General features: G+C 42.3%; 1 protein-coding gene across 3 annotated transcripts in view; it reads left to right on the forward strand.

Annotated features, from left to right (window-relative positions):
• The first annotated feature begins 12,476 nt into the window (after positions 1-12,476).
• Positions 12,477-20,368, forward strand: part of rad51b (RAD51 paralog B) — a 48,102-nt gene continuing 40,210 nt past the window's right edge. The window contains exons 1-7 of one of the 3 annotated variants that reach the window (XM_020496781.2): positions 12,477-13,019; positions 13,202-13,315; positions 13,393-13,497; positions 13,605-13,741; positions 13,914-14,033; positions 14,213-14,396; positions 18,156-18,228. In XM_020496781.2, the coding sequence (XP_020352370.1) occupies positions 12,936-13,019; positions 13,202-13,315; positions 13,393-13,497; positions 13,605-13,741; positions 13,914-14,033; positions 14,213-14,396; positions 18,156-18,228 (817 nt within the window). In that variant the 5' untranslated portion in view covers positions 12,477-12,935. Of the gene's footprint in view, positions 13,020-13,139; positions 13,316-13,392; positions 13,498-13,604; positions 13,742-13,913; positions 14,034-14,212; positions 14,397-18,155; positions 18,229-20,368 lie in introns of all 3 variants that reach the window. The other 2 variants (XM_020496783.2, XM_020496782.2) reach the window with 2 other exon arrangements.

Below are 20,368 nucleotides of genomic sequence, written 5' to 3' on the forward strand. Positions count from 1 at the left end.
TGAATCATTTCCATGAGAGTCGATGTCATCACTTCTATATCAGGTGTCCCTGTATGTCAACTCGATTAATCGCATTGCAACCTAACAGGGACAGTTCCTCTACTCTCACACTTCATCTTTTCAACACTGGACGTCTCTGTTTGTTTCAGCTTCATGTGGTTGTTAGGATACTCTCTTATAGGCCTACCCCTGTCCTACTTCGACAGAATGTTAAGTGACGCTCTACAAGTCCCAAGGATACTGTAGGTTACTGTAGATACTGTTGGCTACTGTGGATTCTTTGCATTTGTAGCAAATATCTAATGTACATTGTATATGTACATTAGATATTTGCTACAAATGATCTTGAATCCCAAAAGAGGCTAAACGGTCTAGTCCTTTTGTGGTCTCATTAAAAGTTCAGACGGACTCTATGACAGGATTTGTACCTGTCCTTACAGTCATGACAGTTGTTACAGTTGTTACCAGGGGGGACTGGGACGGAAAAAAATCTGCCCTGGCATTTCAGCCACACCAGCCCACATCACTTCACGCACCGTGCTCACCCCAGCTACTTATACACACAGTCGGTAATGCTACTGACACATAACAGAGGCATTTATAGTACAGCATTACTAAACTTTTACTGTACCATCGACCGGTGAAAAAACATAGTCCTTTGCTTTTTTTAATCAGCTCTTTTTAACCAGCTCGTGGTGATATACCTCACTGCTATAGATGTGCCTCTGTGCCTCCCTGTTGTGTAGTCTGTCTCTGCATCTTCTTTGCAGACAATCTGTCTGTCTGTCTGTCTGTCTCTGCATCTTCTTTGCAGACAATCTGTCTGTCTGTCTGTCTGTCTCTGCATCTTCTTTGCAGACAATCTGTCTGTCTGTCTGTCTGTCTCTGCATCTTCTTTGCAGACAATCTGTCTGTCTGTCTGTCTGTCTCTGCATCTTCTTTGCAGACAATCTGTCTGTCTGTCTGTCTGTCTCTGCATCTTCTTTGCAGACAATCTGTCTGTCTGTCTGTCTGTCTCTGCATCTTCTTTGCAGACAATCTGTCTGTCTGTCTGTCTGTCTGTCTCTGCATCTTCTTTGCAGACAATCTGTCTGTCTGTCTGTCTGTCTGTCTCTGCATCTTCTTTGCAGACAATCTGTCTGTCTGTCTGTCTGTCTGTCTCTGCATCTTCTTTGCAGACAATCTGTCTGTCTGTCTGTCTGTCTGTCTCTGCATCTTCTTTGCAGACAATCTGTCTGTCTGTCTGTCTGTCTGTCTCTGCATCTTCTTTGCAGACAATCTGTCTGTCTGTCTGTCTGTCTGTCTCTGCATCTTCTTTGCAGACAATCTGTCTGTCTGTCTGTCTGTCTGTCTCTGCATCTTCTTTGCAGACAATCTGTCTGTCTGTCTGTCTGTCTGTCTGTCTGTCTGTCTGTCTGTCTGTCTGTCTGTCTGTCTGTCTGTCTGTCTGTCTGTCTGTCTGTCTGTCTGTCTGTCTGTCTGTCTGTCTGTCTGTCTGTCTGTCTGTCTGTCTGTCTGTCTGTCTGTCTGTCTGTCTGTCTGTCTGTCTGTCTGTCTGTCTGTCTGTCTGTCTGTCTGTCTGTCTGTCTGTCTGTCTGTCTGTCTGTCTGTCTGTCTGTCTGTCTGTCTGTCTGTCTGTCTGTCTGTCTGTCTGTCTGTCTGTCTGTCTGTCTGTCTGTCTGTCTGTCTGTCTGTCTGTCTGTCTGTCTGTCTGTCTGTCTGTCTGTCTGTCTGTCTGTCTGTCTGTCTGTCTGTCTGTCTGTCTGTCTGTCTGTCTGTCTGTCTGTCTGTCTGTCTGTCTGTCTGTCTGTCTGTCTGTCTGTCTGTCTGTCTGTCTGTCTGTCTGTCTGTCTGTCTGTCTGTCTGTCTGTCTGTCTGTCTGTCTGTCTGTCTGTCTGTCTGGTCTGTCTGTCTGTCTGTCTGTCTGTCTGTCTGTCTGTCTGTCTGTCTGTCTGTCTGTCTGTCTGTCTGTCTGTCTGTCTGTCTGTCTGTCTGTCTGTCTGTCTGTCTGTCTGTCTGTCTGTCTGTCTGTCTGTCTGTCTGTCTGTCTGTCTGTCTGTCTGTCTGTCTGTCTGTCTGTCTGTCTGTCTGTCTGTCTGTCTGTCTGTCTGTCTGTCTGTCTGTCTGTCTGTCTGTCTGTCTGTCTGTCTGTCTGTCTGTCTGTCTGTGTTAATTGTTATTACATATAGAGCCAACATATTAAGGAACTGGCAATACATCTGTCTCTCTCTGTTTTCTTCTGACCTCCACTGCACTCACCTCTGAGCTGTCTATTCATGGATGCCATTGGATGTCAGGCCTCCCCCCAAAAGTGACCAATTCGTTATTTTTTTTAAAATTCAATCATTTCTCTTTCGTCTCTCTGTGTTTCATAATTTTACTTCAATTCACAAGAGGCTGAATGTATCTCACAGGAGAAAGCATCCGAGCGAGCGAAACAGCACCCCTCTCTCTATGTGTAGGCCATCAATCTGATGCTGTCTGGTCATAAAGAGTATGACATTGTTGCCGCCTGTAGCATTGAAGGCAAGGGAAGTCAGCTAGCATCTGGCCTCCCTTGACAAAAAAGTATAAAAAAATTAGCCTATCAGCGTTGAGCTAAACTGAGCGAGCTCAACTGTGAATGGTCCTGGTGAACCAAAAAAAGTGTCAAGGGAAGCCAGCTTGGATGTGGCATCACTCCTATCAAATCCCATTGAGATTGATTTACGTCATTAACAGAGGGGGGGGGCGAGGGGGCGGAACATAATTCCAAATCATTTGTAGACTGCAAATTCACCGCAAGAAGGCCAAACACGTAATATTTTACTAAACATAATAATTTCAAACCTGGCTTATATTTGTATATGATCCATGAAAATACATTTTAGTCATTCAGCAGATGCTCTTATCCAGAGCGACTTACAGGAGCAATTAGGGTTACGTACCTTTCTCAAGGGCACAGACAGATTTTTCACCTCGTCGGCTTGGGGATTTGAACCAGTTACTGGCCCAGTGGTTTCCCAAATGTAAATCTATTGGAGCTGATTTCCTGGTGTTTTTACAGTATATTATGTCCAATGAAGCAATGAAAATTCTACAGAAAACTTGGGAGGCCAAATAAAACTGGGCGCCAGTTGGGGGAACCCTGGTGTCCTGTATGACACTGGCTTCCCCAGGGATTTTACCCACACACTGCTACTGCTCCTATCTGTAAAAAACAAGAAGAATGGATTCCAGTGGACACGCGATCACCAACACTGGACAATTTAGGAATGGAAAAACATCCCCTGGTCCGACGAGTCCCGGTTCCTGTTGCGTCATGCTGATGGCAGAGTCAGGATTTGGCGTAAGCAGCATGAGTCCATGGACCCATCCTGCCTGGTGTCAACGGTACAGGCTGCTGCGGCGGTGTACCATCATCCAGTCTCCAGCAACTATGTGGTACCATCGCGCCAGCATGAACCAACAATCCTGTCGAACGTTTCCGACTTATAGAATCCATGCCACAGAAAATTCAGGCTGTTCCGGAGGCAAAGGGGGATCCGACCCGATGCTAGATGGGTGTACCTAAAAAACTGTCCAGTGAGTGTGTGTGGTCTGTATGTTCCTAGCCTGTGCTAGGCCCAGCAGCATCCTAATTGTGAAGGAATAAACACATTTATTAGATAAAGACAAATATTCCTAATGCTGAAAATATAAGTGCCTAAGGGTTCATTACTATTACATATATAAAATATAGCCAACGTATAAATAAACCTGTCAGGTTAACACTATTTGAAGGGTCCAGAGTAAACCATTTATAAGGCATTTACAAACCGTTTGTTCAACATTTCTTACTCATTACTCCCACATTTGTAAATGTTAGTAAGCAAGTTATTCACACATGTACATATATTTCCTTAAACCTCCTGTTCTTGTTCCAGGTACAGCAAGATTGTCTACCAATGGCATGTCAATTTTGTGAGAAATTACATGGGTCTTTCAAAACTTTTATAAAGTATTTATAAGGTAAAATAGCACTCACTTTAGATTAGGGACTGCAAAAATACTTTAATAATGATTAGTAAATGGTTTATGAATGTGGGCGTGATGATTAATAAATGGTGAACACACACTTTATAAATGACTTACTATGGACTCTTAAAATAAAGTGCTACCCATCCTAGTCGTGAATGAATAAACACATAAATTAGACAAAGAAGAAAATCACTGAATAAATGCCTTATAGAGGGCCAATTGCTTATAACAGCCTACCTACATATTTAAAATTAGCGCATTTCAATTGTTCCCCCTGCCCACTTTAGATAAGTGTTTAAGTATTAGGCTGCATATAATTCGAAAGAAGAAAACAGAGAGAGACAGAGGGGAGAGACAATCTAAGGAGCTGCCAGTTTCTCTCTGTCCCTCTCTCTTCTTCTATTGAATTCAATATAAAACATTCTGCTTGTCGAATAACGATGCCGGACGAGTTCATATGGATGCGAATGGATGTCCAGCGTTGTGCTTTGTTTGACTGTGCTGCACACATATACATATTGTTCCACCCAAAAGTGACAGGCCATTCATTGAATGAAGTAAGCGGGAGATAGGCAGGACTTTCCAGCCCTCACTGCAGTGGCCATGTAATGTCATCTGACACCAGAGTCACTTGTTTCTACAGCTCATAGACTAACTCACCGGGCTGAAGAGACTGAAATTCTTAAGCGAATATACATTGATAAAACAATTCAAATACACAGACACTCCCTGATTGGACCTTTACTGAATACATGATGACTAGCAAAAAGCACTGTATAAATAAATGTCTAGCAGATGGCTATTGCCTTACCTAAGTGTTATAACAGCCAATTTTGACTTGTTAGGCTATATTGCAAGTAGCCTAGAGTCAAAATGTTCCCCAAATACCCATTGCCTAATTAGTCTACCAGGCCTATAGTAGGTATGAAACATATTGCATACAATATACAGTCAAAATATTAGGTTCTATATCAGTGTTGTGAGTGTGTCTTTCTCTGTTTTCTTCCTATCTCGACTGCACCATGGCAGTTGATCTATCATTTCTCACAAACTCAGCACTCGGACAAGCAGAACCAGAACTTTTAGCAAATAATCGGGTTAATTTCACACATTTAGCAGCATCAGCCTTTTTGGTCCTATGTTTTTCGGGACCACCGTTCCGTTTTTCTGTTTTGACTGAGTGACTGACAGAGTCAGAATGGGTCTCACTCTCTTTGATGATGCTCGTTTGACTTTGGATGTGAATCTGCATCACCTCAGCCAATCAGAAAAATTGTACATTTTGGCAGTGGGGCCGGCCGTTGCCCACTGTTCAGACAAATGCTTAATGTAGAAGATTATGACAACAGAGAAATAGCACAAAATTCATTTAAAAAAACAGGCTCATGGACCTGTCAATTTCGACCAGCCCACCTTAATAATAAAAGATGTTCTGGCCAGGCTGTCATTTGTCAGAATTGCCAGATGGCCAATCCGCCCATCGTTGTTACAGTCATGCTTTAGAATTTGTTCAGAAGAGAAGGGATTTAAATGGATTGTTTTCTAAATGATGCCCTATTAATATAATAATCGATATTTGTTCAAAAGAGTTGTTCGGGCGGTGTTCAGCGGTCGACGTCACCGACCTTCTAGCCATCGCTGATCCATTTTTCATTTTCCATTGGTTTTGTCTTGTCTTCCTTCACACCTGCTTCCAATCCCATCAATTACATGTTGTGGATTTAACCCTCTGTTTCCCCTCATGTCCTTGTCGGTGATTGTTTGATTGTATGTTATGTGCAAGTTATGTTCTGGTGTGTGACGGGTTTTGTACCCACTTTTATTATTTTGTATATTTTGGTTGTCGGAGTTTTGTGAGCACTTATTAAACGACTCCGTTTATACGAAGTTGGTTCTCCTGCGCCTGACTTCCCTGCCACCAGCACGCACCCATTACACAACAAGCCTGATAGAAGACTCTGACAGACAGCCCACCTCATTTTTCACAATTATTTACATTTTGAATCTTGATCTGATTCCAAGAGAAATACCATTCCATTAAAATCCAACTAATGCATATTGTATTTTTATAATAAGATAAACACACATGAAGAGAATCATTGTAGATGGAAACAGCTTTGTTGCTTTCCCTCTGGAGCCTGGGAATGCACTAATCCTAAAATAAACACCTTCAGAATGGTCTGTCGAGGACCTTTTGGCTCAGTGACCAAGAATGGATGGAACTGGTGTTAGGGACATTTTTGTCTCGATAGCAGACGATCAGACCTCACCCAAGCTCCGTTCCCCAGTCTCCAGACTGATCTCTCCCATGGTCCTCCATCTGTCTCTACCTATCCTCTGCCATGCACTCTATATTGAACCCTACCCAGTGTCCTTATGATGTTTTACATGTGTTACAAAAACTGTCACAATAGTCTGTTGTGTTGCCCCTTTCCCATTAGGGATAACTTGGCAGAGCAAACTACCGGTATTCTTATCAGTACTCTTTAGTCATCCTCTATTTTAACTGGCCACTTCAGCGACAGGGACACGGCTCCCAACCTCTGGGTGCAGAAGCGGTTCTTATCTCTCTGGCGATAAGGGAGAACCCTGCCATTATGGCCTTACATGGGCCTCCATCCTGCACTAGCCACACTCCAAACAATAGACGGACTGATACAGACACAGGCTGGGGGAGATGGAGTGATGGGGTCTAGACAGAGGGAAAAAGAGAGCCGATAAGCAAGGTGTCATTTATTTGAGATTGGAATTTCATCACACAGCCCTGTGAGACTGCTTCAAGACGTGATGTTTGCTGCTGCTGTCTATTTTACAGTCTCACCACATCACAATAGTACAAAATGTTCAATATATTTTATTTGAACGAATGTGTTTTGTTTTCTATTAATTCTTCATGAGAAATGCATCAAGCTGACCCAGGCCTAAAAAAGACTGCATCGGGACCCAGTGCAGTGGTTTTGACAGTCCCATATGACTACATTTACCAAAATCCAAAGCGAAGTGGCGGTATGGGTCAGACGAGTTTGAAGTGGACGGAGTACAGGGCTTAACATGTCTCTCGAGGAGGCTAAAAAGAGATGAAATTTTAATATTTTCAGAAGGAGTCGGGTAATTGGTTAAGGGAGGAGGATTGGAGGAAAAGAGAGCGGAGGTTGAAAAGACTGAGGGAGGCAGAGGATGGGTGTGAATCTGTTGAAGCCAGTAATAACAACGGGGAAGATTGGTGTCGAGTTCAAACAGAGTGAGCTGGATGACAGTTTAAGTTCTGGAGGTGAAATGGAAAGGGTAGAAGGTGTTGTGAGGAGCTTGGCGCCCGAGCCTTGCATTGATGGACATGGTTATGATAAAGATAAGTTAGGTCCAGTGCGAGAGATATTTTTGAAGAGGGTGGAACCAGGACTTTTGGCTGATGCATGGGTGGTTTCAGGTTGGGTGGAATAGATGGTGGGTGCTGTTGAGTCGGTGAAGGTAACCCAAATTGGACTTGTGATGTTTGTGATCAGAGGGAGCAGGTGCTCCGTGCAACGCAACTTGGTGGAAAGATCTGTATCTTGCTTTGTGTTTAGGTACAAGGCACCATTGACGGGAGGGATTTCTGGGGTAGCGTTAAGTGTGGAGGTTAAGCAATTTAAGAGGAAGATTCGTGGTGTTTGTGACGCCCGCCATCTAGTGCGACTCAGATCCGGTGGGGAGCGTGGTGAAACAGTCTGTTCTTTTGAGCTTTGATTCAGTCTTTACCTGACAAAGTAATGTCACGATATATGAGTTACTCTGTTAGAGCTTTTGTGCCGAATATACTGCGGTGTTATAGGTGCTACGTTTACGGGTGTGTCGCAGCAGTGTGTAGGAGGGAGATTCCAAGATGTAGAAAGTGTGCAGGAGGACATGGGACAGAGGAATGTGTAGTTTTGGTGGGAAAGGTTGTGTGTGTCAACTGTACGGGTACCCATGTTGCTGGGGATCGGAGGTGTCCGGTGCGAGAAAGGCAGGTTAAGGTGGCCAGGGTCAGAGTAGTGAAGAAGAAGTCGTATGCTGAGGCAGTGAAGAAAGTAGAGGGTGGATTAAGGGTGAGGGATTCTGAGAGGATCTCTGTCAATAGTAGATCTGTGCCAGAACAGAGGGATAGGCCAATGAGTTACATATGTTTCAATAAGGTGGGTTTCTTAGTGTTCATAGCAATGGTTATCAAATGTACTGCAGAGATGGAACATAAGTCACAGAAAATAGATGTTGCCAACTCATTTTCATGGTAAGTTGCTAGAGGCAGGTTGATTTGTTGCTAAAAGACGTTGCGTCATTACACAAAAATGTTACTCAAATTGACTGGCCATCTCAGCAAAAAATATGACTTGACATTTGTTCAGGTACAGACAGACTCCCACTCTTTGCTGTACAATTTTGATTGAGACATGTTGATTGATGTTGTAAGTTCTGTTCAAGATCAAACATTCGTGACCAACTATATTAATTGGGTTTGGCTCGTCGAACCCGCACTACTGCTGCTGCAGTCAGCCAACAATGATTTGCAATTTGCTGAAATTTCTGCTGGCCTTCTGCTGCCTGTGCACGAGCTGAGCGCATACTGCTGACGTCACTCACAATGCACCTTTGCAGCCAGACACGTGTGCTGTGGCTCTTGTCGTGCCTTCTGTATAAGCGGCCACAGCTTCTCTCTGGTAGCCTGATCCTGCGGTATCTGAGCCTCTTTGATGCGGAGCTTCTTCTCGTCCAGAAACTTGTTCCCCTTGGCCATTTTCTATATGATGTCCCTGTAATGGCGCATAGTTAAGCGCAAGATGATATTGCGAGGGGGTCCATCAGATCTTCGTTAACCAAGCCGATGTACCACATCAATCACGTCTCTTAGCCTGTCTTTGATGCACGGAGCCACTTTTCCCAGGATATTAATGACTACTTCTCTAATTCCCTCTACCTCTTTTACACCTTGGATTTTCAGATTCCACCTGCGAGAGTACCTTTGAAGTTCAGCTACATTCTCACACAGCTCATTATTTTTGGATTGCATTTTCTTCACCTCATTCTCTAGGAACGTTATATTTTCCTTGTTCTCGCTCACAATTTTGTGGAGTTGATTTGACAGTTTCTGACAAATTATCGATCTTTGATGTTTCTTCGGTAGCCCGCTCTATGATGGACACTTTGGAGAGCGTGGCGTCTTGTTTAGTAGACAGGGACTGGATTGCAGAGAAAAGTTCCGACATGGAAATGTCTTCTTTTACTTTTTTAACTTGGGGTCTGAGGTATAAAGAGGTTGGAAGGATTTCATCCTGGTCAGTTTTGTTCTTTCTCTTGCGGCTTCTTGTGTATCCATGCTGCTCTGGTTCTCGTTGTGGCTAGCTAGCATGTCTGCTGTCTTCTGTGAGACTTGGATATTTCGTCTACTCTTGTCTTTCTGTCGTGTTCTTCCCATTCAACTTGACAAAAACTCAATATAAACTTATCCCATATCCATAAAACAAGTTAGAGTTAGTTTCTTTCAATATTAAGAGCCAATATTTAACTGTTAACCACCTAACCCTCAATGTTGCTTTGAAGAGCGACGCCACCTTGGGTTCAAGGGCCCACACGCGTTTATCGAAAGAAGAATGATTACTGGGTACTGTTGACAATAACCAAATTGGAACTGTGAGTACTACCATGAGTACAGTTAATGTACTGCCACAAATAAATGTACTGTTCGAACTACAACTGATGAACACTTGCCAAAGAAAAGGAAGTAAATAGATTTGTTATTCTGTTAACCACCGCTACCTCAGCTGAGCGTAGTTTTCCGTCGGAGTAATCCTCTCAAGGTTCACTGTTTGTTTTATTGTTCACATTAATACTTGTTATCTAATGTGTTATTTAATGCAATAGTTATTTTTCAATTCACTAAATATCGTTAGTCTGAATGCTAGGGGTTTGAGGAATCCTACAAAAAGGAAAGCTTTATTTTTATACTGTAAACGCAGATTTTGTCCTTCAGGAAACTCATTCGGGTGAACGTGATTTGAAATTTTTGAAAGCACAATGGGGAGATATGGCCTATTTCAGTCATGGATCAAATCATTCTTCTGGTGTTTTGACACTTATTCACAAGTTTAAAGGTAACATTCTATAATTTAAATCTTCACAAGACGGCAGATGGGTCATGGTAACTTTTAAACTTGACAATGCCATTTTCATAATCTGTAATGTATACGGACATAACTCACCTGCTCCTAATAAGACCATTTTTGCCCAATTTACCAGGAAAGTGCAGGATTTAAGCAAATACTCAAGAGGCTTTTCGAATTATTTCAGGGGATTTTAATGAAACACCTGATGCATCTGCTGATCGTTTTCCTCCTAGAACGAGTCACAACCCTCATAACATTATCATTACATTATGCAAGAATCTCTGTGAGGATGCCTGGCATTATTTCAGGCATACCTGGCCCAACAAAACTGTCACGTAAATCTATTCTAGATTTATTCCTAATTTCCCCTTTTGTTACAATTTGTTATAGATGTAGATCATCAATTGGCTCCCTTTTCTGATCAATTGATTTCCCTGAATTTACAAGCTACAAAAAAAAAAAAAAAAAACCGAAGGTACTCGAGGATATTGTTAATTAAACACACTTCTTAAAGATGCTACTCTCATTGAAAACATCACATCATTAGCTAAAGATATTTTTGCAAGGAAAGACTCGGGTCATGGAAGTAGATGGGAATTTTTCAAATATAAAGTCAGTGGTAGCCATTAAATGCACCACAGAGCTGATGCAATTAAAAAAGAACTTAGAGAAAAGGAGATGAGCAAGCTTGGACAGTTTTCCAAAATACAAGGGGGTGGTCCACCCAGGTCTTACCTAGTGTGCCCAGACAGTGAATATACTACGGGTATATGTTTGCCCACGGGCCTCTTGCCTAAGCACTCCCTAGGTGCCTTCCCCCCCTGGGAACAAATGAAACAGGATAGCAAACCATTTCAATAATCAAAAGTGCATCCTATTGACACATACCAGACATAAGCAATCAGCTCCCTCAGCAACAACTAACATATTATATACCAAATCACTTTCTGAGTAACAACCAACACAGCAATTGAATTCTCTATATTACAATCAATATTTCTGCAATCTCCTCCCAGCAATGATCTCTCTTCTGAACAGAACACTGGCTTTTATATAGCTTCAGAAGGAATGGGTAATTGGAGACAGCTGCGTCTTGACGAGGGGGCGGGGTCAGCTCTCCAATTAGCCATGGAGTCAACCAATCAGCTGCTTGAGGGATTTCAGGAAGTGATTTCCTGAAATACACACATGCAAATACACAAACTACTACAACACAGAAACTGGAGAACGTAACATTGCCAAATACACAAACAAAAATTCTATACCAAAATTACACGTTTTTTTGATTGAATTTAACAATTTTATTAAAACATTAACCCCAGTAAACAATAACAAGAATGACATGTTCCTAAATCATTACAATTGCATTAGAATTGTTTTTTATTTTATTAATCTTTTTGTTAGTTTTTTCCCCCCAGTATTTTCTCATTAATACCTGCGTTCTGTTTTGTATGATGTAAGAATGTAAATTGTTGATCTGTATTTGAATATAAACTTCTTCTTTTTTAAGGCACGTGTGTTGTGACTGAGTGTGCGACAGAGACAATCGTTTGTGTGTCATTTAGAGGGGAAATACGTGTATTTTTGTGTTTGAGTCAATTTTCAAAAGTTGCTAAAAGTTCCAAATACATTTTGAAAAGTAGCTAAATTTGTTGCTAGGTGCTGTTTGAAAAGAAAAGTTGCCAGGGTAGTCTGAAAATTGCTAAATTGGCATCACTAGTTGTGGTGGCAGCTGCAGCGACATCAGAAGTTTTCACAGGGTGTGTTGAGTGGTAGTGTGATGTCCTCTAAGGTCGTTGCCCTAGGGTAGGATCAGATAGGGTTAAAGTAGTGGAATAATATGGTGGGTTTTAAAGAGTGTATGGTAGTTGGTAGGGTAATAAAATATATATATATATTTTCCTACTTCCCCTTTCCCATTTTGTATCACAAACAGTGGTGTAAAGTACGTTAAAGTACAACTTAAGTTTTTTTTTTTTTTTCGGGTATCTGTACTTTACTTTACTATTTATATTTTTGACTACTTTTACATTTACTTCACTACATTCCTAAAGAAAGTTATGTACTTTTTACTCCATACATTTTCCCTGACACCCAAAAGTACTCGTTACATTTTGAACGCTTAGCAGGACAGGAAAATTGTCTATCTGTAAATAAATAAAAAACTAGAAAATGTGGCTGTTTGCTTTGCCTAATATAAGGAATTTGAAATGATTTATAATTGTTATTTTACTTTGATAACTTAAGAATATTTTAGCAATTACATTTACTTTTGATATCTAAGTATATTAAAAACCAAATACTTTTAGACTTTTACTCAAGTTGTATTTCACTGGGTTACTTTCACTTGAGTCATTTTCTATAAAGGTATCTTTACTTTTACTCAAGTATGACAGTTGGGTACTGTTTTCACCAGTGATCACCAAGTGTAATGGATTTATACAATAGTTCAGTTGGGGGGCGGTAATGCAACATATTGGACGCTAACCCTCTTTAAACTCCAATGAAGAAGAAGAAGACGAAGCAGAAGTGGGTGTATTTTATATGCCACACTGCTGTCAAGGCAACAGAACTCTTGTTACTAGCTAGCAGGGCCGTGAAATAAATTAAATCATGTTGCAAAACGTGGAATTTCTTATATTTTAACCATAATTTGCTTGCTAGAGCAATTAGATTCTAGCGTTTGCCACTCGTTGTTGCTGAAGTTAGCTAGCTAGCTAACAAAACAAGTTTGTTACAGACAAAAGGGGAAACCAGTGTCTTTGAGTTTGTCATTTTGTAAAAATAATATATGTCCTACGTATTAACTAGTTAACTATGGCAAGTAAAAAGCTCAGAAGAACGGGTGTGTCACTCGAAGTATGCGAACGACTCAAGCGCCACCAAATTGAAAGTTGCCAGGTAAGAGGTCGAGTCTCATTTCTCGAGGTGGTTGTTACATTCGGTGTTGCTGTTAGCGTTGTGGATTACAAGTTTATATCATGTGAAATGTTACCATTATCTAATATTCTCAAATCAAAGAATAGATGGAGTAGAAACGAGATGCCTTTCGCAACGGTGACTACTATGCCCCTTGTCACCAGGACCTGCTGTCCCTCACACCTCTAGAGGTGATGCGCCTCGCGGGGCAGAGTTACCAACAGGTGTTGATTCTACTTCAGTCAGTCAGCAAGGCCTGTGCCCCCTCAATGACCACGGTAAGTCAACAACAACATCACCAGTGTCACTTTCATACTTCACTGTTCTGTCTTATGAAATTGTTATTGTTCTTCAGGCATTGGAGGTGTGGAAGCAGAGGGCTGACCTGTGTTTCTCCACATCCCTACCTGCCCTGGACAGACTGCTTCAGGGAGGGCTACCACGGGGGACACTCACAGAGGTTGTACACCTTCCTTACTGAGTATAGAGATGGTGATGAGGTTTATAATGGTGAAGGAGATGGAGGGAGAGAGAAAATGTATCACAAACTTCCTTTCCCACTTTCAGGTGACTGGCCCCTCAGGTTGTGGGAAGAGCCAGGTGTGTATGATGCTCAGTGTGCTGGCCACTCTGCCAAAGTACATGGGTGGCCTCGACAGCGGAGTTATCTACATAGATACAGAGGCGGCTTTTTCAGCGGAGAGGTGATTGGGACTTACTTTCATCATCCTCCTTTTCTCTTCTCCCCTCCTGCATATCCATTATCTTGTCATATCTTTTATAATCTTCTATTATGTAATGTCTTCTATAATCTTATCTTCCGTGTCTTATAAATGCATTGTGTGGCCTAAAATGTTTTGTTCTTGCCACTTCCAGGTTAGTGGAGATTGCTCAGAGCAGGTTTCCAGACTACTTCTGTGAGAAGGAGCGTGTGTTGGAGATGGCTGGACGTGTCCACCTTTTTCAGGAGCTCACATGTCAGGATGTCCTGGACAGGTACAGGCCGCCATGTTGCTTTCAGTCTCTCTGAAATATGTCATTCAATCGTCTCCTCTCACTTACCTCAAGCGTGTTTTGGACTCATGAAGCATTTTGGGTGATGGCGAACTGTGTGAACGGGACTATTTCTAATACTGATATTGGTATTGATAAAGTTTTGTTTTGGTTCCTTCCAGACTGGAGAGGCTGGAGGAGGACATCATCTCCTCCAAGGCTGGGTTGGTGATTCTTGACTCGGTGGCCTCAGTGGTGAGGAAGGAGTATGACACAACACTTCCTGGGAACCTCAGTCACCGCAGCAACCTGCTGGGCCAGGAGGCTGCCACCCTCAAATACCTGGCTCAGGCCTTTCACATCCCTGTGAGTGTGTGCGCAGGGGTTAAATTGGGCTGGATCTGAGACAAGGCACCTATGATCCAAATGAGAGCCAGGTGGAGCTGAGATCTGGTACCTGCTTTGGTTATTGTAATTGTTCTCCACATTTCATTTTCCACAGCCAAAAACACGAGCAAGCAATGGCAAAATTAGACTACCCCATACCAGAATAGTTTACTTATTCAATTGTTCAGCCTGTTGCATTCTATGCGAGAAAGTAATATTAATCTCGAGGCACATTCAAATTGCCGCACAGGGGAAGAAATATGCATGTCCAGTCGAACAACATTCTCAATGCAGTCGCGTTAAAAAACAACAACTTTGAAAGCAGTTTTGATGGCCACTATTAAAAGAGGAGAATCACCGATTTCTGAAGTGTTACGAAGCTACACTTCTACTTCTAAACCAAGAAATGAGAAGGCTAAAATGTACCATTTTTAGAACCATAGTTTTTTTTTGCAGCGGCATGGTTTACCCGCATTAGCATTGGCCATTGGGTTGAGTGCATAGGGAAGACCAGTGCTAAATGTAACAAGGGTCAGGCGTAACAGGTAGGCCAAATTTATATTCACAGTACATGATCCTTGGCTGAGTGCCAGTGGAATGTTTTTTTTTTTGGGGGGGGGGCATTCAAGTCATCAATATGTTGCTAACTAGCAACAAGAGAGACTGTTAGGATTTTGTGATCTAGCTAATTAGACTGATGGGGTAAATTCAGATTGGAAACCCTCAGCCTATTTATTAATTTATAGACACTATTCTGTATCAGATGGGCTACATCAGGTGATAATGATTATTGCTAAGTAACACACCTGACTGATAATATGGGCCAATATGTTATTGGGCTCATTTCTGGAGGGGCTGTTATATTTTAGATATCAGTGTCATTTTATGTTCCTTCATTTTGCATTATAATTACCCTTTTAAAAAGTAATCCCCCCCCCCCCCCCCCCCCCAATCACATCATTAGTCCCTTAATACCACTTCTGACTGCCTAATATATTGCAGAACCGCCATTCAGCCACTAGATGTCAGCGTTATCACAAAGTAATCCAAGACAAAATGAACCTGCCCTCTGTGGGATTTGGAAGGAAAGGGTGAAAGGCAATAGTGCATTGCACTCTGTAGGAAATGTTTTCCTGAAATCTAAAATGGAATAAAATATCTAATCCATACCATATCTCACAAGGAATAATAAATGTGCCCTATTTGACCCCAGTGCATCCTCATTCGTGTCAGTAACACAGTTCAACACTAGAGGGCAGGAAAGCACTGAAGATGTATCACCTCACCTACTAGGTACCTACTACAACTGCTGGCCTAGCCAGGCTATTAGCACTGGGGATTCAAATCAGTTTCTAGTCTACCAACCCAACTTTCCCCTGAACTTTCCACTAGATACAAATCTTAAGTCACCACCTTAGTCCCTGGCCGGTGTTACTCAAGCTTTCCTACTCAGTCCCCTGGTAGTGTGTCCTGAGTTCTTACATCCATCTCCCCGCTAATAACACAGGACTCTGGACTCCGCCAGAGGTGAGCAGGTGGTGTTTCTTACAGCTGTTGCCCAGGGGCTCTAAGAGTCTGGCGCTTGTCTGTGTATAGTAGTGATGGACAGCTTATTTACTGGTAGCTATTTTTATATGTCTGCAAAGGATGCAGTGGCCACGTCAGAATGTAATGACTGTATGTACATGTTAACATACCTTGACGTTACATAGCAACAAGATCATCCTGATAGTTACTGAACACTGTAAGTGTCTGCTTAATACTATATTATTATACTTTAGCAATAAGGCATGAGGGGCGTGTTGTATATGGTTAGTATACCACAGCTAAGGGCTGTTCTTGGGCACGACGTAATGTGGAGTGCCAGGATATAGCCCTTAACCCTGGTATATTAGCCATATACCACAAACCCCTGAGGTGCTTTATTGCTATTATAAACTGGTTACCAACGTAATTAGAACAGTAAAAATAAATGTTTTCTCATACCTGTGGCTATCAGCCAATACCACAGCTTTCAGCCAATCAGCATTCAGGGCTCGACCCACCCAGTTTATAATAGACTATACTATACTCTACGCCAGGGGTATCAAAATCTTACCCCACGAGTGAGGTCTGGAGTTGGACAACTGCTAGTTTTCTGTTCTACCTGATAATAAATTGCACCCACCTGGTGTCATAGGTCTAAATCTGCTCGATTTAGAGACGAATAATGAACAAAATAAATAGTAATAAACACAGCGGAACTGGCTTTGAGGTCTGTGTGTCTAATTTGAGGGCTCTAAGCCTATCCTATGCTATACTAAACATCTAAGCTCATTCATGACCTATTTGCCAGCTAACTTGTCTTTCTTTATTTTGTATGTGTGCCTTTGTGTAATCTTTAGGCTTCGGTGTAAGTCATATGCTATTTTCCACACCCATGTTTTGGCGTACAAGCATTTTGTGGTTCATGTGAGGTCTGTCTGGACTTGACAGAGCGTTTTGCCTTCACCTCCTCCATATTATTAACTGAAATGTGCCCTGACAAGAAACCACAGTGAGGATAGCCTACCTTGCTCGTGGCCCACTGAGTATTTTATAAGGGCTATCATGATTAAACAAGTAAAGACTTTTGTTATTAGCACCCAGGGCCAAACCAACCAGGTTGTTAAATGTACTAGTTCTTGTTTTGATGTATGACACAGTGCCAAATTTTGCGAGACTGGATGACTGTGGTAGATTGGAGCCCTTTGCTTCCATTCCACTCCTAGGTTGTGTGGAATTGTTGATTTGGTGTGAGTTTACTGGATGTACAGGTGTAAGATCTTGATTTGATCACCCTGTTGCAGGAGAACTTTTGTGAAATTCAGGACATGTAATACTTGTAGTGTATTTGCGGTTTAAAATGTATTTGAAATGTCAGACATATTTTCCGTTATGAAAAATGTATCGACCCCTACACAATTGTTCATTAATTATAGTTCACAGTTCCTGGTGCTTCAGGTTATTTTCATGTTGTACCAAACTGGATCAAATTAAGATCCTACATCTGTTGCCTAGCCAAGGTTTCATAGTTTAACTGTGTTGTTTCTCTGGATTTCTCCTAGTTAGAACAACACATGGGGAGCTCATTGCCTGCCCAAACATGAGTTTATTATTGTAGCCTTATTGTTGACATATGGACTTTGACTCATGTCAGCCACAGTTGGCTCACATGCACAGTGTAGCTCTGTCAAGCTGGAGGCTTAAAGGACAATTATAGCTCATGTGACGGTAGGCCTTGGGCCTACCTTTTTATGAGTCTGTTGTATTGGCAACAGTTTTATCATGTTGGTATTTTATCAAGGCCAATTTGATTCACCAAGTGCTACTTTGAGCCACCACCACTGATTATTCGAGGGAATTTACTCAAAATTCTGCTGTGTCAGACTTGGACCGGATGATATTCAGAATACTTTTGTCTCCCGCTTGGTTGGGTTTGGATACATATTGACCATCCATATCGTTTAATGTTGATGACCTCCAACCTACTATTGACCATCAGTCATCTGAGGACAAGTAAAACACATTTTAAGAAATAACTTACCAGAACTCCAAAAAATAATTTGGGTATATTTTGTGTTCATAGTCTAAGGTATATTGCTTTGAGATATTGCCTAAAAAGCTTGAAATGAACATTTAGCATGGCAAACCAGCACTCTGTGGAAGGTATTAACGTCATGATATTCTCTTCATGCTTCTCTATTTTCTCCCTCCTAGGTGGTCTTGACCAACCAGATCACGACGCATGTGGGCGATCGAGGAGAGAGAGGCGCTGCGTCATTCAGGGGAGGTAAACAAACACAAACGAAATAGCCTCCATGTTAACTGATCACATCTGAATGTAACTGCAATACTAACCATCCAATGAAACATTGGATTCAACACATACTAATGTAGTGATGCACAGAGGAAGTTTGTAGCCGGTCGCCTTGCGTGTGACTCTTTGAAACACATGGGGCGTCTCTGATGGGTCACGGAGATTTGTTTGATCTTACTGTTTACCATCACATTGGTAACAGAGCTATTCTATGACCTGTATCCTGTATTGTTATAATGTCCCCCTCTTCATCACTCCCTTAGTATAGCCTGTGTGTGGATATGTATCTGTGTCTCAGGCGGTGTAGTCGGACCAGTGAATGTTGGGGCAACATTATGCTGAAGCTAGCTTTTGAGTAAAGGGATACGGGTTCTTTCTCTTACGTTATCTAATAGATACATGGCATTGACCTGTAACTGTACTCTCTCTTTCACCAACTACACTCTCTCATTAAATACCGTGATTCCCCCTCGAGGAAGGACTGCCTCTTTCTCATTTCGCTCTTTCTCTCTTTAAATTTTTGCTCTCATTTTCTCTCTCTCCATATGTCCTTGGATGGAGGGGTGAAGCGGGGAGAGTTCGACAGTAGGGTGTATCTGATTCACCCCTCTCTGCTAATGTAATCAGATTCACATCTCCTTTCCCTGGGTCTGACTCTTCTCTAGCCCCGCCATCCCTCCCTTTCTATCTCCCGCACCTTTTTTCTCTCCCTTTTGTCTCGTGCAAGCAGGTTTTTACCTATGCTGTTTTCAACCAGAGATCCCTGCGTCTCGGGTTTCCAGTCAAATGTCAGCCTCCGTCGCCTTTGTGATTCTCCCATCGATGGTCTCCTGGGATTTGGCTGGGGTGGCGAGCGTGATGGAAGGTCTGAAAAGGCCCTTTGTCTAGTCTGAGGAGAGGGAAAGGGGGAGTTTGGTTTCTACCTGGTCTAGGATCAGTACTGTGACTCAGGTGGGCCTGAAGTGGGCTTTAGGTAGCCTCTGGTACTGCGGAGGCCTGATGAGTGTTTAGAGAAACTACTAGGTAGAGATGGGTTGGTTGCTGGACTGACCTATACACATGCTCTAGCCCAGCTATCAGTACAGAGAGAATGTATTATTGCATTTGTATGTCTGATTATTGCTATCATCCTTTGCTTGTCTTCAGTGTTATGTGCCAGAAGCTGAATGGGTAGCATTTCATTATTGGAACCCCCCCCCCTCACTTTTTTTTTCATGTCGGAAAGATTTATTTCTGTAGATATTTGTAATATTAGAGATGAAAAGAGTTCAGTCTCTGAGGGACATTGGATGCCTATGAGGTCTGTCCTAGCTCTCTGTGTTTAATCTAGTGAAACTGCAGTTGTCCAACTGAAGCTCTTTCTGACCTCATTTTGATGAAAACTCAACTCAATAGCCAGCCCAGTGCCAACAGTAGTTTGGTGCCAGCATTTGAAACAGGCGATGCCCAAGGCAAGGCATAGAAAATCCCCCAAACTCTTAGCTGGCTGAGCTAGCTGTTCACAATAGCAAGTGTAAAGCTTAAAGTTATGGATGAGGGTTGGTGTTCCTAGTGTAATGGGGGAGAGAGGTCATTGTGACGAGCGTTTATTTTGTCATAACATAAACTTCATGATGAAAAGTAAACGTAGTGTTGGAGCTAATCTCTTGTGGAAGTGACAACTTTCACGTGAATTTTACTTCTGGGTAACCAAGATTATACTGAAGCGTATGAATCATCTAAATATGGGTAGGGACTAAAGAGGAATCAACCACCTAAGGGAATCTTTGTGTGAGAAGTGAGCTCATTACTTAACACAGCTAAGTAATGATACGGTCACTCCGTGCATGGAGGGACTTGTTGCTGTGTGAATGCTCCTGTGAAGTGTTCTGTGTGTGTATGAGTGTGCACACCTGCCTCTGTGCGGGGTGTTTGTGTGTAAATAAAAATAGCCTTTAATAGAGGCTAAACTGGGCCATCCGGTGTGGTTTAACCCCGTGCTCCCTCTAGGGTTAGATGGGAGTGAGGGGGCCACAGGCCAGTCACTGTGGGAGAGCAGGGACCAGCGGACAGACAGTTGGCCTCTGTTTGCCAGGCTCAGCAGACTGACTGACTGACAGACAGACAGCACGGC

This window comes from Oncorhynchus kisutch, linkage group LG12 (assembly GCF_002021735.2).
Source record: "Oncorhynchus kisutch isolate 150728-3 linkage group LG12, Okis_V2, whole genome shotgun sequence".
NCBI lineage: Eukaryota > Metazoa > Chordata > Actinopteri > Salmoniformes > Salmonidae > Oncorhynchus > Oncorhynchus kisutch.